Below are 14,727 nucleotides of genomic sequence, written 5' to 3' on the forward strand. Positions count from 1 at the left end.
ATATTTTGTTTGAAAACCCTTCCTCAGGAAGGCTGTATATGTGTGGCTCAGAAACCAGGAACAAAATGGGACAAAACTTAGCATGAGAGAAAATAGCATAGACAATTATAGGAGTCCCCAGAAACCGGGCTTAAACAGGACAATTCGCCAATGTTAAAACTTGAAGGAATCCCCAGGGGCATCTGGACTCAGCTATTTGTGAATTCTGTTCACACGCAGATTCTTTTGTTCAAACGAAATCTTACCCAGATTTAGAGAAAATCTTTGAGACTCTTCTTGAATCCTAAGCCAACACTCTCTCTCCCATGCTCCCGCCCTTCAAACCGGACAGTTTCTAAACTCCTGCCCTAGGGGCTAGGGAGATGGCTCTGTGGATAAAATACTTGCCTCCCAAGCATGAGAACTTGAGTTCAGTGGATCTCTAGAACCCATACTTTAAAAAGAGCCAGGTGCAGCAGGACATGCCTCAATCCCAGCGCTGGGGGAGCAGAGACAGGGAGATCCTGGGAGCTTTCCACCCAGCGAGTGCGGCTGAGTCCGTGAGGTCCAGGTTCAGTGATCGACTGTCTCCAAAGTAACCTGGAGAGAGATGGCTCAAAGTTCAGAGCGTTTGCTGCTCTTGCAAAGGGCCTGGGTCAGATTCCCAGCGCCCACATGGCAGCTCACAATATCTGTAACTCCAGTTCTGTTCCAAGAGACCTGACACCTTCTTCTGGCTTCTGCAAGTAGCGGGCACACATTCAGTAACACATACATACATGTAGGCAGGCAAAACATTCGTACACAGAAAATAAAAATAAATTTTTAAAATAGTAAAATAAAATAAGATTGCAGGTGATTGAGAAAGACACTCAGTGTTGACCACTGGTCTGCACGCGCACGCACTCACACACACACACACCCAAACATAAAGAAATTAAAACCCTTTTTGAGACAGGGTTTCACTGAGTGTGTAGTCCTGGCTCTCCTAAAACTCACTCTGTAGACCAGCCTGGACTCAAACTCACAGACATCCATCAGCTTCTGCCTCCTGAGTGCTGGGATTAAAGGCACTGCCATACCCAGCAAAATGATTTTTTAAATAACTATCTTAATCCTATTTTCTCCTATTACTGTTGGGAGAATTGGGACTGGAAAAGCTGGCTGTCTTGTCTAAGGTCACACAGCTAAGTCCGTCCTCAGCAGTCCACTATCTTTCTCCAACGATTTTTCCACGATGACACATGACTTCTCACATGAACTGCCTTTTGTTTCTTCACACCGTTCATGTGTTTGGATTTGAGTGCTTGTGCCCATGCCCAGTGTTCCCAAGAAAACCTAACCAACCAGTCCCCGCTTTCACCTTCAAGCCCCGAGTCTGCAGTTTGGGCACGTTGGCCTCTCGGCTGCCTGAGATTGAGGGAAGAATGGTACGCATGATAGAAGGGTACAGATACTCCTCCCTGAGGACCTCATATGTCACCATTTAGACTAGAGAGATGTCCTAAAAAAGTGAGAGGTTCTCAGTGAGACAACTGGGTGTTTGCAAGCAGTCAAGAGCCCTTCCTGGTGTGTGGGTCCGGACACCTGACAGAGCTGCAAGGTCCCTTCGTACCTCCATCTGTAAAGCAGAGGAGACTGGGAAAAGGAGAAACCCGTCAGCTGGCTCCTGTGTTCAAACGTGATGCCTCTGGGTGCTTAGCGTGAAAGGGCAGCAATGGTGCTGCCCACTGGCTGTCCCCAAGCCCCCTGGTTGGAAGGTCACCACCAGGATCAGTAGAAGGAAGGGAAATCCCGACTAACGTGCTTTATAAAGGAAACAATTGGCACCTAGGGACAGGCTTTCGGATGATTTGCCGGCATTCCCAAGGACGGCCTTCCCAGCAGCGACAAGGAACGGCTTCCATTATTGTATTAATCTGATGAATCCCGGAGACGCTCATTAACTTATTCACAGTAACACAGCCGGAAAATGATGGGCGCAGAATTGGATCCCTGCAGCAGCTTTATTCTTTACCCCACACTGCTCTTCTTTCCTCACACACACAGAAAGGGAGGAACACCATACACAAAGGTTCAGGACTTGGTTAGCCCCGGAGAAGGCTACAACGGACAGACACCAGGCCCCGGGCAAGCACCCCACATGTATCTCCCAGGGGCAGGAATTCTGTTTGTTGCCTGGGTCCCCTCACTGGGTAGTGGGCGGTGGGAGCTGGGCACAAAAGCAAGAGAAAGGTAAACTTTCTGCATGTGAGAACCACCCCCCCACCACCACCACTAAGGAGCCGTGTCACACCGTATGTCACCGTCATCAAAGGGGCTGTGCATAAACCTGAAAAACCAAACGGACCTGTCTGTAGGTGTCACTTATATCACAAGGCTACAGGTGCCTTTATTTCTGCCGTCCGCTGGTGTTGGGAGCACGCCTGCCTTCTCTTGCCTTGAAAGCCTTCTGTCTGGACCTAGCCGCCACTTGTCTTCACGTAAGCAGCTTTTCTTTGCTCTTTTGAATGAATTGAAAGGGGTGTCGGGGGCTCAGAGTCTCAGCTGGGGCCTGGGACTGAGTCTCTTATCTCCAGCTCCCACACCAGCCCCTCCATGAGGCAGTCGAGTGCCTTCTCCGGGGGTGTTTGACTCAGCCTTGACTGCTTGCCGGAGAGATTTGTGTCTCCTCGGGCAAAGTGGCCACTCACCCTCTTCAGCGTCCCCCACTTCCCCTGGATCCACTAGAGCAGAGGCAGCTCAAATCTCTGCTCCTCCTTCAACTGCCATTAGGAGGGAAGCCGGATTCTGTACAGATAGCCAGCTCAAGGAAAACCCACCACCTCCCCCAACTCTGACCTCACCCTCAGATCGCCCTCCCCCCCCCCCCACCGGGAGGGGAGGACTGCTGCTCACCATGCTTCCCCTCCTGATGCAGAGAATGGTATTATTACAGTTTGGGGGGGGGCATTTTTTAGGAGTTTGTACAAAATCGTTTAAAAGAATCCCATTTGGCACTCTCACGGCCCTTTAGAACAGAATGCTTCCAGAAAAACAGTGGCTAGGGTTTTTTTCCACTGTATTCTCAAACCTTATCAGTCTCTGCGTGCGTGCTGGGTTCATGTGCATTCGCCCCCTACTGGCAGAAATTGGAAACCACATGCTCTCCCGCATCTGCGTTAAGGTGCTGAGAATTTCCTAAGACAGAAACGGTATCCTAGAACATTAAGAACTTCGTCTCTATTTTACAGAAGAGACTACTGAGGCATGAGAAGGCCCGATAATTTATGGAGATAGCTTTGTGTTGTAGTCCAAAGTCTCAGACCCAGGCTTTTGATTGCCCATCCACATGAAAGTTTAATTCTTCTGATTTTGTGATCTCTGCAAGTTTTGTTTTTTTTTTTTTCCGGTGATTCAACATATTTGGGAGAACAGCTTTTACAGTCTGGTTGCCTCCACTTCTCAAAAGTCTCCAGAGTGAAACTTTTTAGCTACTCTATCTATGTTAACCGGTTTTATTAAATCCTCAGGACATTCGGAGGATTGCGTGTGAAAAATGTCCATTTTAAGAATGAGGAAGTGGGTTATCAGAGATGGTCATGAGTACTTAAATAGCAGACCAGAATGAAAAAAAAAAATCAAAACTTTTAGCATGCAGGCAAGAAAGTCAGAAATTGCAGCGGGCTAAGTAGTTAGGAACTGTACCCCACATCTCTTGCTTCGTGAACAACACAAGCAATATTTATTCCTTGTGTCTTTAACCTAAAACTTGTGATCCTTGCATCAAAACCCACAGCTTCCTTCTATGAGCCTCCAGAAAAACAGCTAAAAACAAACAAATGAAGTCCTAAGTAAGCTAAAGAAAAAATGAAGACTTGCTCGATAAGCCGTCAACAAGTTGGTTCCCACAACGCTGTGGTTCCTTCCAGAACAAATACTCAAGTACCCAACCCACAAGCCTTCCTTTATTGCAAGTGTTGAAATACCCTCATTGAGCCCTCTGTATCCTGCCCTGCTTAAAGAGCCCCAAAGGGTGGAAAGTTGACGTTCCTTGTCTGTAGGGTTCTGGACTCGGTGGACAGTCAGGTGTCCTGGAGCTTTAGAGGAGAAAAAGCATTTCTCTACTCAGTGGCACTGCCCAGATGGTAGAACTGTGGACAGCCTTTCTCAGTCCTTTCCCTGCTTTTGAACTGGTGTGGCTTTGTTCCAAGATGTTTTGACAAAGAAATAGTCGATGCCTGTACCCGGACGTTCAGGAGGTAGAAGCAGGAGGACTGCCTCAAGTTTGAGACTAGCCTGATCTGCAGAGCAAGTCCACGCATCAGAGATGGGGAGGGGAGAAAAAAAAGGGAAAGGAGAGACACAGTCAAAGTGTAGATGCTTAATTAGGTAGGTTTTTGGTCGCATGTCCAAAATGAACTTGATGATCCTGGCCAGGGTCAAGGAGGAATTTTCCTCTTCTGGCATATTGGCCAAGGTTGGGTGGTTTACACCCTCACTTCTCTCTGGTGGTTGAGGCCATGGGCACTGTACCTGTTCTTTCTCCGATGAGTTTGTAAGTAGGACGGAAGCCCATGAGCCTGGCTCTTTTGCTGGGTGGGACCCTGTGTGCGTGTGTGTGTGTGTGTGTGCATGGTGTATGAGCTTGCTCCAGAAGGGGACAGGAAGTCTCTGGAGGCTCTCAGCTCCAGGTCATCCCTGACTCACTCCAAAGGTACCTACAATCAGCCTTCTTAACAGTAGGAGAGAGCTCGCCTGACTTCACCATCTTGGGGTTGATCATACCAATCTTTTCCTACTTATGAGGCAGCCAGAGCGGTAACTAATGTAGGAGAAATTGCTTCCATCTGCTGTTTGAAAGTCAGGGCGTGAGGGTCCAGGACATCTAAGGTATCTGGCCGCGTTGTTCAGCTGAGCATAAGAGGGAAGGAGGAAGGGGGAACCAGACGGCTTTCTGGGGCTACAGGTTACTCTGTGTCAGTACTAGTTGTATTTTGCTTATTTGGAGACTTCACTTGTCCGAAGTGCAAATGTTACTAATGTGGCTGTGCGTGTGTATGTATGTGTGTACAGGCTTGGAAGTGTCCGGCTGATCAAGTGGGAACCTGAAGAAAACCACAGAGCCAGGGTTTGCCTTGAGTCCATCCATTAGTGTCCTCCTGTCATAGATGAATAACTAAGGTCCTAGAGAGGTGCAAAAGGCAGGATCATGACTCCAAGTTCAGGGATCTTTAAAATGACAAGCCAGAGTGTGGGTAGACCAGCGGGCCCAGGAACCTTCTAGTGTCCCCTTTTCGTCTTGCACAATGCTAGGCCTCTCTAACCCAGTCCTTTCCCACCTTATTTTCCTTACCACCTCCCCTCAGAGCCCTTCTTCACCCCCATACCTATTGAGAATGTGGCTGGACAAAACCAGACCCGGTCTTACATATGGCTGGTCCAGAATCCTCACTGAGAAGAGGGTACCACATTGGTGATCCACCTACACTGAAGAAACAGTCAAAATGTCCAATTACTGCAAGCACCTTCCAAGGCCTAAAGAAAAGGTTCTGCTGAACACAAAGCAGCCTTTATTCCTGAACTTGCACACCTAGTGCATGCTGGCTAAGTAGCCATGGCCTTTTGTGGTGAGCTTAGACTTAATAACGCCTCCTCTTATGACAATAGCAAAATAAGAAAGAAGGAAAGAAATGTTCATGGCTTTCATAAAAGACCCCGCCATCACCACCAAAGAAGCAAGAAATAACTGTGGAAGGAAAACAGCATGGTATATACCAGCTAAGCCCTCTAAACAAACCTAATGGGTATAATTTGCCATAGAAGGAATTATCCAAGGGAACCAAATCTGTCATTGTGTGCAGCCCTGAAGAGATTAGAGATCGAGGGGGTGGGCTGGTGTGCAGGGGGCGGCGAAATCCTGAAAGAGGGTAAACACCCCACTGATCAAAAACAGTCCTGAGCTTTGTAAGATCCAGTTCAATTTACTAAATGACTTTCTTGTGAAATACTAAATGCCCTCCATATGTCAGGTGTGGGTGAAGAAGGGCAAAGTCAAGGTCGGGTTTAATCTTTGGAGGATGCCCCATCGACTTTGAAGATCTGGAGACTGTGTTCTGTTGTCTTCCATTTGGGGCCCACCTCTCCAAATTCAGTTAAGGTCGTGTCAGAAGTGTTCCGAGTGTCCTGCCCAAAAAGGGTGAGGTTCTTTGTATCCTTTGCTCACACTTACAAGATTTCCCAGAAGTTGAGTTCAGATTAAGTGTGGTGTTCAGCCTTAATCCTGCTCCCTGGCACCCCACCCCCACCCCCACCTGGTACAGACTCAAGATAGAAAGCTGGCCAATCCATGGGAAAATCAGAGCCCAAACCCAGGAAGCCTTGGCTTCTGATCGTCAGCTCCCAGCTGAGATCCGTGGTTGTGACAACTGCTGGGCAGTTAATCCCGTTAATCCTGTCCAGGAATCAAGAAAAGGTTGGGACCTAGGGAATATACTGGGGCTGGCCCAGAGAGGATACCCGAGATGAAGAACCCAAACTCTTGCTTTTATTTATCAGCATACAGTTCTGCACACTGAATGGTAATCATGATGGTAGATTTGTGAGCATCTCAAAAGACCCCTGTGACTCTTAGTAATCATCATATAAATGTGCCTGGGAAGAAACTGCGCCTTTAGATAGGGAAGCTAACAGAGCTCATGGCAAAGTTAGGGCCTCCCTCAAGCTTAATTCTGCTGTCCATTGGCTGTGTGACCTTGAGCAAGTGACACAGATTCCCTGGCTCTCCACTTCCTTCCCTAGCAAATGGTGGAGTGTGTTTTCCATCCCTGGTACTACAGGCCTGGGGAAGCAGGAGGTAATTCTGCCCAGAGGTTGGCAAATGCCTCAAAGGGCCGGGTAGTAAATATTTTATGATTCGCTGGCCAAAAGACAAAAATCAAGAATGCTAAGTAAACATGTATTTCAAAATCTAAAAGGATTTCTAGCTTCAGGATAAATAAAGAAAGGAGATGTGGGCTGGATTGGCTTCAGGTTGCAGATAGCTAACTGCTGATTTAGGTGGTACATGAATGAGCCATTCTTTTTGAGGTTATACATTCATTTTTGTGTATATTAAAGAATACTAGCTTTCCCTTTATAGTAATGATATGAAGTTTTCCCTTTAAAGACACATTTACTTTAAAGAAAAAAAGATGGTTGTTCAAAATTTTAATTCATTGTGTTCAGAGAAGCAAGTGGATTCAGTACAATTATCACGGGGACAGGTAAAATGATGCAGCTTGAAGGACACTGGACTAAATGATGGAGAAGCATTCATACATTCTGATTCTATCTTATGATGTCCTGGACCTGGCATCTCACTTTTGCCCTGGCCTCTGTCAGTACTGTGATTTTGAGTTATGTGTCCTCCCTGCGAATAGAGTTTGAACCAGCTTATCTCATTAATTATATTTCAAGAATTAAAGAAAACAAAGTTAAGTTTAAAAAAAAAACCTTCCAAATACACACACACACACACACACACACACACACACACACACACACACACACATTGTGGAGATACAGAACACAGCAGAGGTAGCGTTTGGCCCTATGGGAAGCAGCCAAGGTGAGGTGGCAGGGCAGGAACACAATCTTCTGTCCAGCCTCAGCCCGACACCTTTGCGTGAGCTCCCCTTCAAGTGCCGTCAAGTGCTCAGAAAGCAGCAGCTGCAGGTAAGACCAGGGACTTCCCAAGCAGGCCCACCCGAGCTGCCTCTCAAATTCCATCTCCTGTGAGCTGAGGTAGCTTGTACTTCTACCTAGAATCTCAGAGCCCCCATCCTTCCTCCACAAAACAGAACTTTTCCCAGAACCCATCAGAGTGGTTGCTCTGAGGAAAGTTCTAGAGGACTTAAGCACAGTACTCTCCACACACCTGAAGCGGAGTGGACTGGAGTATTCAGAACTCCCCAGTGTCAGGAATGGGATATGGTATACATCCTGTAGAAACAGAGCTCCTAGGAGGATCCAGGATTGCTCCAGCACATTAATATTGCTGTAGGGTATCATGTAAATATTCGCTGACTGGAATAAATTAACTACAGCTATAACATAGTGTGATACCACGCACATAGCTAGTGCATAAAAACTTTCCGACATCAGTTCAGGACTCTTTTGCTGGGAAATAAGATTGTGGCAAACTCATGCACATGCTAACACACAAAAATTTTCAGAGCTCTCTAATTTCAGCATGTTAGATAGAATCACACAAGGCAATGCTTGACCCATTTTCCAAAGTGCACTTTTATATATTATATAAAATATGTATTTTATATGCTATATATAAATATTTTATTTATATATAGAGAGAGGGGGTGGTCAGGCATGAGCAAAGAGAAAAAGTCACTAAAGAGGCAGGATTGCACAATATGAGTCTCTATCCTCATATCCCAGTTCTGCAACTTCTTGTTATATTACTTGGGCAACTGTCTCAACTCCTTTGGCTCAGTTTTCTCATAGGTGCAATGGGGAGAGGCAGGATGTGGTGAGGATCAAAAAACACTGTCTGTGGAAAACACTTCATGGGAGTGCCTGGCTGCTGCCCTTGTCAAAAGCTAAGGGCCATTCTATTGGGAGTTTCCACACTATGTGGCTTGTGGAAGCCCATGTTCCACGCATCCTCACGGCCTCTCTGATATTCCAGGGTGATGTTGGACTCCGTAACCCATAGCACCTTTCTGCCCAACACATCCTTCTGTGACCCCCTGATGTCTTGGACCGATTTGTTCAGCAATGAAGAATATTACCCTGCCTTTGAACATCAGACAGGTACGTCCGTCCATCTGGGGGTTCCCATTCAAGGGAAGTGGGACTGGGCTCAGGCAGGATGGACTGGTCCAGGGCAGCCTAGAAATGCCAGTGTTCAGGGCAGATGCTGGTGGGAAGCCACAGGGAAGGAAGTACGGCAGCATTGTATGGGAAGAAAAGGACTAGAACCCTCACTCCTACTTCTTCCTACTTCTGTGTAAACTGTGCAGCCTGCCTCAAAGTCATGTGCAGTAAACCTGAGTCCCCTGCCAGTCCTAAGGCCTCCTCTTCACCCTCCTCTCACTCTCCTTCTCCCTCCCAACCCCCAGCTCAGTTTTCTGTACCTAAGAAGGAAGCTGGAGACCCTATGTAAATCTCATTGCAGAGGGAGGCCAGCTGAGCTTTGCCCCAGAAACCCTCTGAGGCCTCCATGCCTGAGTAAGTGCTTGGGTGACTGCACATGCCAGCAACCCCAGCTGGCTGATGGCAGGGCAGGCACACACCCCACAGGTGATGCAAACACCAATGAGGCTGTCAGTCCTCGTGGAGACTTAACCCTGAGCACGCCAGCCTGGTCAGGGCTGAGCCTAGTGTCCAGAGGTAGGGAGAGATCAGGAGGCGTCCACACTGTCACCGCCACCGCCACAAGGAAGCCCCTGCCTTTAGTGAGAGCTAGAGGCCAGGGCTGCACACCCAGAATGGAAGTGATTCCTAAATCACTCAGTAATGTACACACATACTCCTGCCCCCCAACACCCTGCCACGCACTCATGCACACATAAAATCTCTCACTCTCAGCTGAAAGATCTATCAGGTTTATCCAACCCATGGTCTGTATAGTCCACATGCACTGAAGGATAGCTGTAAATGGGGCCCAATACAAAAATCATACGCTGTCATAAAACATTATGAGATATTTCTTCTCATATTTTTTGTAAGTCAGTAGCACAGTTCTCAAAGTGAACTTTGCAGATGATAATTCCATGTCACAATGTTGAAAGATCACAGCCTTTGGACTTGACTCATTTGAGTACATAGTACAATTCTCCTTTGATCCCAAGAAGTATCTGGATTCCCTCGAAATGGTGAACGATGTAATTCACCTCCTTTCCTCCAAAGTTTGGGTAAGAGGTTAACGGGAAAAGAAGAAAATGAAGGCGTTAGGGTCTTCGTTCTTTCATGCTGTTGGTGCCTGTTCTCCAGGATTTGGTGACATTTGGGTGACAGTGGGAGATGGTCTCAGCACTGTGCCTACAGGATGCCCTGATGACAGGAGCAGTAGCTTCTGTACTTGACCGGAGTGTAGACCGGGTTCCATGTGACCTTTAAGTGAAAAGTAGCCTTGATACTGTTCACTCCAGTTTAGCCTCTCATGCTCCAGTCTCCTCTATGATGAGGATGATGATGGTGGTAGAGGCTGGCACCAACAAAACTCAGGACTACTTCTAGCTGGGGGTAAAGAGAAAGTTCTAGAGCTGATGGTTGTGCTAATATTTGCATAACAATGTGAACATACTTCAAGTCACTGAACTGTACACTTTAAAAGGGTTAAAAATACCCAGGGCGTGGTGGTGCACACCTTTAATCCCAGCACTCAGGAGGCAGAGGCAGGTAGATCTGTGAGTCTGAGACTAGCCTACAGGGTGAGTTACAGGGCAGCTTGTGCTACACAGAGAAACTCTGTCTTGAAAAACCAAATTTATATATTCCATTAACAGAAGGTATCACCAAGGGAACTGACCATGTAATTTAATTCTCTATACTCTTGGATTCGTGGGGGTAGTCTTCCCCTTGGCATTTCCATTGGTGTGATGAAAGGTGAGACAATGTCATTGCTAAGATTCTTCCAGAAGTGTCTCTGAATCCCCATCAGGAGACATCAGAAACATAAACTTCTCTCACTACCATATAAAACATTTGAAATCTCCATCAAGATATGAGGCCAGTGAAAATAAAATAGCCTCTTTTCTTTTCCAAGAAGAACATTGTCAGAGAAGTGACATGTGAGTCTGAGTTTCTATGAAAGCCTACCCCCCAGGAGCTGATTGGGGGTAGTCAGCATGCCCTGGCCACTGCTTCCTCAAGCATGTCTCCTTGCTGCCCACAGATCTCCATCTTGAATTTAGACATTGCCACTTGTCAGCCATATGACATCAAGCATTTTGACACATTTTCCTTCACCAGAATAGTACCCCCTCCCTAAAGCTGAGCGTGTGAAATGAGAGTTCATCCTGTTATCGGGTGTTTAGACACCTGCCCGGCACTTGTTAGATGCTCATCCCATGCAGGACCACCTCACAACTCCTAACAGCTAGAAAACAGCCATCGCCTTCCTCTCTCCATCCTCCGGCCCGGATCTCAGTAGTAACCCTCCCAGTCTGGACTTGAGACCCAAGGCAAAGGAAGTGAGAAGGAGGAGATGCACCCGTAGACAAGTGATGTCTAGGAGAGGGGGAGGCACAGTGTCCAGCCTGCTGAGGAAAGCCGGCTGTGTTTGGACTTAGCAAACGACTTCAGCAGAGAGCCTGTGTCCTCAATGCACTTATCACAAGGGATTTGGCCCGGCTCTTTGAAGCAGGACTTTTGGTTGACTGCACTAAAGGCTGGAAAGGGCACAGTCACAGATTGCAAAATACTCTCCAACTTCATTAATTCGTCTTGGCCTTGGCTTCAGCTTTTTCAAAATAGAAAATTGTCAGTATTAGACAATTTATTGATACTCTGTACTCCATATGCACATATATTATATAAAAGACACACACACACACACACACACACACACACACACACACCACACACACACACACACACACACACACACACACACACACACACACACACGGGTTTTTATTGTTGTTTTGTTTTTGTTTTTAGTCTTTCAAGACAAGGTTTCTCTGTGTAGCCTTTTCTATCCTGGAACTCACTCTGCAGAGCATCCTGGCCTCAAACTCACAAAGATCTGCCTGCCTCTGCCCTCCTGAGTGCTGAGATTAAAGGTGTGGGCCACTGTGGATTAAAGGTCTGGGCCACTGTGCTTTTTGGAGACAGGATATCACTATGTAGTGCTGGCTGTCCTAGAACAGGACAGGCTGGTCTCCAACTCCACTGGCTACCTCAGTACCGGGATTATAAGTACAGGCCACCATAGCAGGTTTCACATGCATATATTTTTAAAAGATTACAAGTCCAATTAAGTTCTAATAGTCTACCTTCTAAAAAGCTCTGGCCTCACCCCCACTTCCTGGAGTTCCACCCTAGATATCCTCCTCCCCACACACCTCTTCCCTGACCTTCAAAATGGCCATGCCAATATGCGGCACCTCCTTCACTTTGGAATTTGGCTTATACTCTTTCCACAGAGGAGCTTTCTAGCCTGGGGAAGCCCTAGGGAAGAAAGTCAAGAGGCCCCTCAAGTCTACCATACAGAGCCTGGGTGGTGGTGGGGAAGACTAGAAGCTGCCTCTCCCCTCTGCACCCCCACCCTCAGGCAGATTCTTCCATTTTCATTCTGCATAGCTGTTATCCAGGTTCAGCTGCAGGAGCAGGATGGCGCCCATATCACCCAATTCTAGCTCTGTCCCTTACCCATTGTGTGACTTTAAAAAGGGCTGTCTCCTGGGGCCTTCCTTTCTCTGTTTGTAAAATGGGTGCTGTGATCTAAGACCCCATAGAACGTATTGAAGATAACGTGAAAATCAGCCTTTAGCAGGGTGACTAGTGCCTAAGAGCCCTCGGAGATTCGAGAGCTGTTGGGCCAAGTGTGATGGCGCACGCCTTTAATCCCAGCACTGGGGAGGCAGAGGCTGGTTGATCTCCGTGAGACCCTGTCTCTAAAAGGAAGAAAAAAAGAAATATAACAGCTCTGATGATCCAATTTCAAGAAAAGCTTTTTAAAAGAATAGTGCAAGCCGGGCAGTGGTGGCGCACGCCTTTAATCTCAGCACTCGGGAGGCAGAGCCAGGCGGATCTCTGTGAGTTCGAGGCCAGCCTAGGCTACCAAGTGAGTTCCAGGAAAGGCGCAAAGTAACACAGAGAAACCCTGTCTCGAAAAACCAAAAAAAAAAAAAAAAAAAATCAATTTAAAAAAAAAAAAGAATAGTGCAAAAAAAAAAAATCTTAAGTGTTAAACTCAAAAGGGAAAGCATTTAAATTACACCGGCTTTTCTAAGTAAGAGTCATGTGCTGGATACAGAAGTTGAAGAGCACATCCAGGGTACAGGCCTAAAAACTTCTAAATCAAAATCAAAGAACACTCCAGGTGGTGGTGGTGGTGGTGGTGGTGGTGGTGGTGGTGGTGGTGGTGGCGGCGGCGGCGGCAGCGGCGGCGGCGGCGGCGGCGGCAAAGCGAGTTCCAGGAAAGGTGCAAAGCTACACAGAGAAACCCTGTCTCGGAAAACCAACCAACCAAACAAACAAACAAATCAAAGAACACACACAAAATCATTCAAAAGTCTAAGTTGAGTCCTGTAGCAGAAGTCGCATCTCAGAGACGTCACTACTGGCTACCTCTGGTCTGTCTACCCTTCGAGGCTTTCAGAGAAGCCGCCCTCCGCACGGCTCAGGCCTGGCTCTCTCAGCCTCTCCCTGACTCTCAAGGTCATGGCTCTTTGCAGACACCCAGCCAGCCCTCCTCTTTTCTCCATCCAGTTTCTTCCACTGCTCATGGTCTAAGTCATGCCAAGGCTAGGATGAAAGCCAAGAGAGGTTAAAGGATGGGGCCAGCCCAGCTCTGAGAGGAAACCTGGAAGAAGCCATTTATCACCACAGGACTTCCCTCCCTCATAAAGTCCTTCCTTTCTGTGACAAAGCAGCAATTGACTGTGCCCTCCACTACCCAGTTCACTCTCCACCTCTCCGCAGTGTTGCCTTGGGCGAAAAACTTTCCCAACGCCCTGTGCCAATAAATCATTCTAATTACGGTCCCAAGTTGTCTAACCCGGGCCTCCTCTAAAGGAGACTGTCTGTCTCCCCCTCACCTGGGACTGCATTTGCTTGGTTCTAGTTGTTCCTGACTCTGAGAGTGAACATAGGCCTGCTCTGTCCACTTTGGTATGAACTTTCTAATCTCCATGTCCCTACCTGGCACTACTTCAGGCATGGGTGCCACCTCCCTACCCTGAGGGCCTTGGAGCAAAGCAGCCAGCTGGGAAAGCTGAAGTCCCAGTGAAGTTAAACACATCCAACTTGATAGCTTCGTTTGAGAGAAGTCCCCTGGAACCAGTGACAGATCTCTCAGGCTCCTCAGTTTTTCTTCCCAAGGCAGCTGACCCTCAAGTGCCCTGACCCACTTCAGACTTCAAAGGAGCTGCTGGCAAAGCCTGCTGCTTAATAGTGGCCTCTGGACTTCTCCATCAAGCTTTCTGGGCACAGGATATTGGCTGGCCTCAACTATAACCTAGGCAAATAGGCCTCACAGCACAGCTGCCCCAAAGAGGTCAGTGGGTTTTGTAAATGAGAGGCATGTTAAGGAAAACACTGTACCTTTCCAGACAATGTGACCCAGGAAGAGAATATAGTCTTATATAAATAGTCCCTTCTTTGATTTGCCCTAAGTTCATTTCTTCCAAACACTAGAAGACTCATTTTCTTGTCATTTCCTAGGATTGGAGGCACTGGTATTGTTACCTCTCCATCTACTTCCTGATTTTTCAGACCTAAGTTTTAGATAGATAGATGGATAGATAGATAGATAGATAGATAGATAGATAGATAGATAGATAGATAGACAGACAGACAGATAGATAGATAATGATACATAGATGATAGATAGATGGATAGATAGGTAGATAGATAGATAGATAGATAGATAGATAGATAGATAGATAGATAGATAGATAGATAGATAGAGGACAGACTTACTGACTTATAATAGTATGGTGAATATGCATCCATCTGCCTGCCTGCCTGCCTTCATCCAAATCTTGTTTTTGATATGTGCGCCAGTTTGGTCCTCTAGGACCAGGAAATGTGGCATGATGC

The 14,727-nt window shown here is 47.0% G+C and overlaps 1 protein-coding gene across 1 annotated transcript in view; it reads left to right on the forward strand.

Moving 5' to 3' along the window:
• Window positions 1-2,352: 2,352 nt before the first annotated feature.
• The window catches only part of Elf5 (E74 like ETS transcription factor 5), a 28,097-nt gene continuing 15,722 nt past the window's right edge, over window positions 2,353-14,727 (forward strand). Inside the window, exons 1-2 of the mRNA XM_059259458.1 lie at window positions 2,353-2,462; window positions 8,645-8,769. Coding sequence (XP_059115441.1) covers window positions 8,649-8,769 — 121 coding nt within the window. The 5' untranslated portion in view covers window positions 2,353-2,462; window positions 8,645-8,648. The remainder of the gene's footprint in view (window positions 2,463-8,644; window positions 8,770-14,727) is intronic.

The sequence above is a fragment of the Peromyscus eremicus genome, chromosome 4 (assembly GCF_949786415.1).
Source record: "Peromyscus eremicus chromosome 4, PerEre_H2_v1, whole genome shotgun sequence".
NCBI classification, from domain to species: Eukaryota; Metazoa; Chordata; class Mammalia; order Rodentia; family Cricetidae; genus Peromyscus; species Peromyscus eremicus.